The 8,474-nt window shown below is 42.5% G+C and overlaps 1 protein-coding gene across 1 annotated transcript; it reads left to right on the top strand.

Moving 5' to 3' along the window:
- The first annotated feature begins 280 nt into the window (after positions 1-280).
- LOC120038317 (fibroblast growth factor receptor 3-like) lies at positions 281-8,274 on the top strand. Its single transcript, XM_038984110.1, has 4 exons — positions 281-285; positions 552-689; positions 6,893-6,998; positions 8,010-8,274. Exons 1-4 carry the CDS (start codon positions 281-283, stop codon positions 8,214-8,216), a joined length of 456 nt encoding a protein of 151 aa, XP_038840038.1. The 3' UTR covers positions 8,217-8,274.
- Positions 8,275-8,474: the final 200 nt, after the last annotated feature.

The following is an 8,474-nucleotide window of genomic DNA, read 5'->3' as shown; positions in this document are numbered from 1 at the left end:
AGAGATGAGGCTTGTTTGGAAGGATTTAATAAGATAGAAAGTCATGTAGAGATGAGGCTTGTTTGGAAGGATTTAATAAGATAGAAAGTCATGTAGAGATGAGGCTTGAGGATTTAATAAGATAGAAAGTCATGTAGAGATGAGGCTTGTTTGGAAGGATTTAATAAGATAGAAAGTCATGTAGAGATGAGGCTTGTTTGGAAGGATTTAATAAGATATAAAGTCATGTAGAGATGAGGCTTGTTTGGAAGGATTTAATAAGATAGAAAGTCATGTAGAGATGAGGTTTGTTTGGAAGGATTTAATAAGATAGAAAGTCATGTAGAGATGAGGCTTGTTTGGAAGGATTTAATAAGATAGAAAGTCATGTAGAGATGAGGCTTGTTTGGAAGGATTTAATAAGATAGAAAGTCATGTAGAGATGAGGCTTGTTTGGAAGGATGCTTAATAATATTAATTAATTAATTAATCATTAATAAGATGACAGCTGAACAATGTTACTATTTCAGTGCTCTTTGACTTCTAATCTGTGATCCCTCCCCTCTCTCCAGGTGGTCGTATGGGGTGCTGCTCTGGGAGATCTTTACCCTGGGAGGGTCCCCGTACCCCGGCATCCCTGTAGAGGAGCTGTTCAAACTGCTGAAGGAGGGCCACCGCATGGACAAACCTGCCAACTGCACACATGAACTGTAGGTCTTGTTAATGTAACATTAATGTTTAATCTCTCTTGCGTTGTGTAATATAGAAAGGAATACTAACCAGCGGTCCCAGTTGACCGGTAGTTTATTTTCTGACAATAGATAGAAAACAGCTCATTAGATGAGCAAGGCTCAATGATGTTGATGGCTGTCGATAGCATGAATCACTTGCATATTAAAATCAGACTGGGTCTTTTATCATCATTGATCACAATAACAAAAATATGACTAAATACAATGTGTAAATACCTGACCGTAGATAGGAAACAGCAAATAAAATGTAAAAATAAATGTATACATATATAGTACCAGTCAAAAGTTGGAATCATGTAGTAACACAAAAAGTGTTAAATTAATCAAAATATATTTTATATTTGAGATTCTTCAAAGTAGCCACCCTTTGCCTTGATGACAGCTTTGCACACTCTTGGCATTCTCTCAACCAGCTTCATGAGTTAGCACTTCAATTAACAGGTGTGCCTTGTTAAAAGTTCATTTGTGGAAAGTTCATTTGTCATACTTTATGCGTTTGCGCCAATCAGTTGTGTTGTGACAAGGTAGGGGTGGTATACAGAAGATAGCCCTAATCCATATTATGGCAAGAACAGCTCAAATAAGCAAAGAGAAATGACAGTCTATCATTACTTTAAGACATGAAGGTCAGTCAATCTGGAAAATTTCAAGAACTTTGAAAGTTTCTTCAAGTGCAATCTCATAAACCATGAAGCGCTATGATGAAACTGGCTCTCATGAGGACCGCCACAGGAAAGGAAGACCCAGAGTTACCTCTGCTGCAGAGGACAAGTTCATTAGAGTTACCAGCCTCAGATTGCAGCCCAAATAAATTCTTCACAGATTTCAAGTAACAGACACATCTCAACATCAACCGTTCAGAGGAGACTGTGAATCAGGCTGCAAAGAAACCACTACTAAAGGATGTCAATAATAAGAAGAGACTTACATGGGCCAAGAAACACGAGCAATGGACATTATTCCGGTGGAAATCTGTCCTTTGGTCTGATGAGTCCAAATTTGAGATTTTTGGTTCCAACCTCCGTGTCCTTGTGAGACGCAGAGTAAGTGAATGTATGATCTCTGCATGTGTGGTTCCCACCATGAAGCATGGAGGAGGAGGTGTGATGGTGTGGGGGTGCTTTGCTAGTGACACTGTCAGGGATTTATTTAGAATTCAAGGCACACTTAACCAGCATGGCTACCACATCATTCTGCAACGATACGCCATCCTTTCTGGTGTGCGCTTAGTGGGAGTATCATTTGTTTTACAACAGGACAATGATCCAACACACCTCCAGGCTGTGTAAGGGCTATTTGACCAAGAAGGAGAGTGATGGAGTGCTGCATCAAATGACCTGGCCTCCACAATCACCCAACCTCAACCCAATTGAGATGGTTCGGGATGAGTTTGACTGCAGAGTGAAGGAAATGCAGCCAACAAGTGCTCAGCATATGTGGGAACTCCAAGATTGTTGGAAAAGCATTCCAGGTGAATCTGGTTGAGAGAATGCCAAGAGTGTGCAAAGCTGTCATCAAGGCAAAGGGTGGCTACTTTGAAGAATCTATCACTTTTTTGGTTACTTCAAGATTCCATGTGTTATTTCATAGTTTTGATGTCTTCACTTTTATTCTACAATGTAGAAAATTGTGAAAATAAATAAAACACTTGAATGAGTAGGTGTGTCCAAACTTTTGACTGATACTGCACATGTCATAGGAGGCTGGTGGGCCGAGCTATAGGAGGACAGGCTCATTGTAATGACTGGAACAGAGTCAAACATGTGCTTTCCATATGTTTCATGTAACAATGAGCCCGTCCTCCTATAGCTCGGCCCACCAGCCTCCACTGATATATGTTTTATTGTCACATACACTGGATAGGTTAGGGTTAAGTGCCTTGCTCAAGGGCACGTTGACAGATTTTTCACTTTTGGTTTCACTGGCCCAACGCTCTAACCGCTAGGCTACCTGCCACTCTTATATAGATGTGCAGGGCTCAATGATGTTGATGGATCAATGATGTTGATGGCTGCCAATAGCATGAATCTGTAACAACAACAGTGTATTAGCTATTGCGGTATTCACATCTAGCGTATACTAGCTAACTCACTTATACAGCATTTACATACATTACATTTAGAGAGTTGTATTGTAACTGTTGGTGTGGTCTGTATGGACTGTGTTGTATTGTAACTGTTGGTGTGGTCTGTATGGACTGTGTTGTATTGTATGGTGTGGTCTGTATGGACTGTGTTGTATTGTATGGTGTGGTCTGTATGGACTGTGTTGTATTGTAACTGTTGGTGTGGTCTGTATGGACTGTGTTGTATTGTATGGTGTGGTCTGTATGGACTGTGTTGTATTGTATGGTGTGGTCTGTATGGACTGTGTTGTATTGTAACTGTTGGTGTGGTCTGTATGGACTGTGTTGTACTGTAACTGTTGGTGTGGTCTGTATGGGCTGTGTTGTATTGTAACTGTTGGTGTGGTCTGTATGGACTGTGTTGTATTGTAACTGTTGGTGTGGTCTGTATGGACTGTGTTGTATTGTAACTGTTGGTGTGGTCTGTATGGACTGTGTTGTATTGTAACTGTTGGTGTGGTCTGTATGGACTGTGTTGTATTGTATGGTGTGGTCTGTATGGACTGTGTTGTATTGTATGGTGTGGTCTGTATGGACTGTGTTGTATTGTAACTGTTGGTGTGGTCTGTATGGACTGTGTTGTACTGTAACTGTTGGTGTGGTCTGTATGGACTGTGTTGTACTGTAACTGTTGGTGTGGTCTATATGGACTGTGTTGTATTGTATGGTGTGGTCTGTATGGACTGTGTTGTACTGTAACTGTTGGTGTGGTCTATATGGACTGTGTTGTATTGTATGGTGTGGTCTGTATGGACTGTGTTGTATTGTATGGTGTGGTCTGTATGGACTGTGTTGTACTGTAACTGTTGGTGTGGTCTATATGGACTGTGTTGTATTGTAACTGTTGGTGTGGTCTGTATGGACTGTGTTGTACTGTAACTGTTGGTGTGGTCTGTAGGGACTGTGTTGTATTGTATGGTGTGTTCTGTATGGACTGTGTTGTATTGTAACTGTTGGTGTGGTCTGTATGGACTGTGTTGTATTGTAACTGTTGGTGTGGTCTGTATGGACTGTGTTGTATTGTAACTGTTGGTGTGGTCTGTATGGACTGTGTTGTATTGTAACTGTTGGTGTGGTCTGTATGGACTGTGTTGTATTGTAACTGTTGGTGTGGTCTGTATGGACTGTGTTGTATTGTAACTGTTGGTGTGGTCTGTATGGAGTGTGTTGTATTGTAACTGTTGGTGTGGTCTGTATGGACTGTGTTGTATTGTATGGTGTGGTCTGTATGGACTGTGTTGTACTGTAACTGTTGGTGTGGTCTGTATGGACTGTGTTGTATTGTAACTGTTGGTGTGGTCTGTATGGACTGTGTTGTATTGTAACTGTTGGTGTGGTCTGTATGGACTGTGTTGTACTGTAACTGTTGGTGTGGTCTGTATGGACTGTGTTGTACTGTAACTGTTGGTGTGGTCTGTATGGACTGTGTTGTATTGTATGGTGTGGTCTGTATGGACTGTGTTGTATTGTAACTGTTGGTGTGGTCTGTATGGACTGTGTTGTATTGTATGGTGTGGTCTGTATGGACTGTGTTGTATTGTATGGTGTGGTCTGTATGGACTGTGTTGTACTGTAACTGTTGGTGTGGTCTGTATGGACTGTGTTGTACTGTAACTGTTGGTGTGGTCTGTATGGACTGTGTTGTATTGTAACTGTTGGTGTGGTCTGTATGGACTGTGTTGTATTGTAACTGTTGGTGTGGTCTGTATGGACTGTGTTGTATTGTATGGTGTGGTCTGTATGGACTGTGTTGTATTGTAACTGTTGGTGTGGTCTGTATGGACTGTGTTGTATTGTAACTGTTGGTGTGGTCTGTATGGACTGTGTTGTATTGTAACTGTTGGTGTGGTCTGTATGGACTGTGTTGTATTGTAACTGTTGGTGTGGTCTGTATGGACTGTGTTGTATTGTATGGTGTGGTCTGTATGGGCTGTGTTGTATTGTAACTGTTGGTGTGGTCTGTATGGACTGTGTTGTATTGTATGGTGTGTTCTGTATGGACTGTGTTGTATTGTAACTGTTGGTGTGGTCTGTATGGACTGTGTTGTATGGTAACTGTTGGTGTGGTCTGTATGGACTGTGTTGTACTGTAACTGTTGGTGTGGTCTGTATGGACTGTGTTGTATTGTATGGTGTGGTCTGTATGGACTGTGTTGTATTGTATGGTGTGGTCTGTATGGACTGTGTTGTATTGTATGGTGTGGTCTGTATGGACTGTGTTGTATTGTATGGTGTGGTCTGTATGGACTGTGTTGTATTGTAACTGTTGGTGTGGTCTGTATGGACTGTGTTGTATTGTAACTGTTGGTGTGGTCTGTATGGACTGTGTTGTATTGTATGGTGTGGTCTGTATGGACTGTGTTGTATTGTAACTGTTGGTGTGGTCTGTATGGACTGTGTTGTATTGTAACTGTTGGTGTGGTCTGTATGGACTGTGTTGTATTGTAACTGTTGGTGTGGTCTGTATGGACTGTGTTGTATTGTATGGTGTGGTCTGTATGGACTGTGTTGTATTGTAACTGTTGGTGTGGTCTGTATGGACTGTGTTGTATTGTATGGTGTGGTCTGTATGGACTGTGTTGTATTGTATGGTGTGGTCTGTATGGACTGTGTTGTATTGTAACTGTTGGTGTGGTCTGTATGGACTGTGTTGTATTGTAACTGTTGGTGTGGTCTGTATGGACTGTGTTGTATTGTAACTGTTGGTGTGGTCTGTATGGACTGTGTTGTATTGTATGGTGTGGTCTGTATGGACTGTGTCGTATTGTAACTGTTGGTGTGGTCTGTATGGACTGTGTTGTATTGTAACTGTTGGTGTGGTCTGTATGGACTTTGTTGTACTGTAACTGTTGGTGTGGTCTGTATGGACTGTGTTGTATTGTAACTGTTGGTGTGGTCTGTAGGGACTGTGTTGTATTGTATGGTGTGTTCTGTATGGACTGTGTTGTATTGTAACTGTTGGTGTGGTCTGTATGGACTGTGTTGTATTGTAACTGTTGGTGTGGTCTGTATGGACTGTGTTGTACTGTAACTGTTGGTGTGGTCTGTATGGACTGTGTTGTATTGTAACTGTTGGTGTGGTCTGTATGGACTGTGTTGTATTGTAACTGTTGGTGTGGTCTGTATGGACTGTGTTGTATTGTATGGTGTGGTCTGTATGGACTGTGTTGTATTGTAACTGTTGGTGTGGTCTGTATGGACTGTGTTGTATTGTAACTGTTGGTGTGGTCTGTATGGACTGTGTTGTATTGTAACTGTTGGTTCAGTCTGTATGGACTGTGTTGTACTGTAACTGTTGGTGTGGTCTGTATGGACTGTGTTGTATTGTAACTGTTGGTGTGGTCTGTATGGACTGTGTTGTATTGTAACTGTTGGTGTGGTCTGTATGGACTGTGTTGTATTGTAACTGTTGGTGTGGTCTGTATGGACTGTGTTGTACTGTAACTGTTGGTGTGGTCTGTATGGACTGTGTTGTATTGTATGGTGTGTTCTGTATGGACTGTGTTGTACTGTAACTGTTGGTGTGGTCTGTATGGACTGTGTTGTATTGTATGGTGTGGTCTGTATGGACTGTGTTGTACTGTAACTGTTGGTGTGGTCTGTATGGACTGTGTTGTATTGTATGGTGTGGTCTGTATGGACTGTGTTGTACTGTAACTGTTGGTGTGGTCTGTATGGACTGTGTTGTATTGTAACTGTTGGTGTGGTCTGTATGGACTGTGTTGTATTGTATGGTGTGGTCTGTATGGACTGTGTTGTACTGTAACTGTTGGTGTGGTCTGTATGGACTGTGTTGTATTGTAACTGTTGGTGTGGTCTGTATGGACTGTGTTGTATTGTATGGTGTGGTCTGTATGGACTGTGTTGTATTGTATGGTGTGGTCTGTATGGACTGTGTTGTACTGTAACTGTTGGTGTGGTCTGTATGGACTGTGTTGTACTGTAACTGTTGGTGTGGTCTGTATGGACTGTGTTGTATTGTATGGTGTGGTCTGTATGGACTGTGTCGTAATGTAACTGTTGTGTGTCTCTGTAGATATATGATCATGAGGGAGTGCTGGCACGCTGTTCCATCTCAGAGGCCTACCTTCAGGCAGCTGGTGGAAGACCATGACAGGGTTCTATCCATGACCTCCATGGACGTAAGTCACAACTATTAACCCAATAACTGTCTAACCCTAACCCCAGATTACTAACCCCAGATTACTGTCTAACCCTAACCCCAGATTACTAACCCCAGATTACTGTCTAACCCTAACCCCAGATTACTGTATAACCCTAACCCCAGATTACTAACCCCAGATTACTAACCCCAGATTACTGTCTAACCCTAACCCCAGATTACTAACCCCAGATTACTAACCCCAGATTACTGTCTAACCCTAACCACAGATTACTATACCCAGATGACTGTCTAACCCTAACCCCAGATTACTAATCCCAGATTACTAACACCATATTACTGTCTACCTATAACCCCAGAATACTAACCTCAGATCACTTTCTAACCCTAATCCCAGATTACTAACACCATATTACTGTCTAACTGTAACCTCAGATCACTTTCTAACCCTAATCCCAGATTACTAATCCCAGATTACTAACACCATATTACTGTCTAACTGTAACCTCAGATCACTTTCTAACCTTAATCCCAGATTACTAACACCATATTACTGTCTAACTGTAACCCCAGAATACTAACCCCAGATCACTTTCTAACCCTAACCCTAGATGATCAATCCCAGATTACTAACTACCACATTTCTGTCTAACTGTAATCTCAGATCACTTTCTAACCATAACCCCAGATTACTAACCCCAGATTACTAACACCAGGATTTTGAATTGGAATCAATTGTTTGGTACCCACAAGGATAGTTAAAGAAACGTTTGTACCAGGACCGGTCTGTTCTAACACTGTGTGTTACAACAGGATTACCTGGACCGGTCTGTTCTAACACTGTGTGTTACAACAGGATTACCTGGACCTGTCTGTTCTAACACTGTGTGTTACAACAGGATTACCTGGACCTGTCTGTTCTAACACTGTGTGTTACAACAGGATTACCTGGACCGGTCTGTTCTAACACTGTGTGTTACAACAGGATTACCTGGACCTGTCTGTTCTAACACTGTGTGGTGTGTTACAGGATTACCTGGACCTGTCTGTTCCGTTTGAGCAGTACTCTCCAACCTGCCAAGACTCCAGCAGCACCTGTTCCTCAGGAGATGACTCTGTGTTCTCCCACGACCCCCTCCCCACGACCCCCTCCCTGACCAACTCTGCCCTCCCACGACCCCCTTCTCACGACCCCCTCCCTGAACAACCCTGCCTCCCCAAAATGAGGGGGGAATAACCTAGTCAAACTGCTGCAGATTTACATGGCAATCAGGACATAGATCTATAGGTGGGGCTGGATGGGGAGAGGGGGGGTTAACATCTAGAGGGGGGACAACGATCCCCTAAAGACATCTGGGGAGGGGGACAATCGGGGGGGGGGGGGGGGGGGACTCCCCCGAGACACCTCTCAGCGTCATACTTTGAGCCTCCTACAGATATGGGAAAGAGAACATGCAGAACATCCTCAAACGGACACATGTTTTAAGAATCTTTG

This window comes from Salvelinus namaycush, unplaced genomic scaffold (genome assembly GCF_016432855.1).
Source record: "Salvelinus namaycush isolate Seneca unplaced genomic scaffold, SaNama_1.0 Scaffold2129, whole genome shotgun sequence".
Classification (NCBI taxonomy): domain Eukaryota; kingdom Metazoa; phylum Chordata; class Actinopteri; order Salmoniformes; family Salmonidae; genus Salvelinus; species Salvelinus namaycush.
The sequence above is the reverse complement of the archived record's forward strand: the minus strand, read 5'-3'. Positions and strand labels throughout refer to the sequence as shown.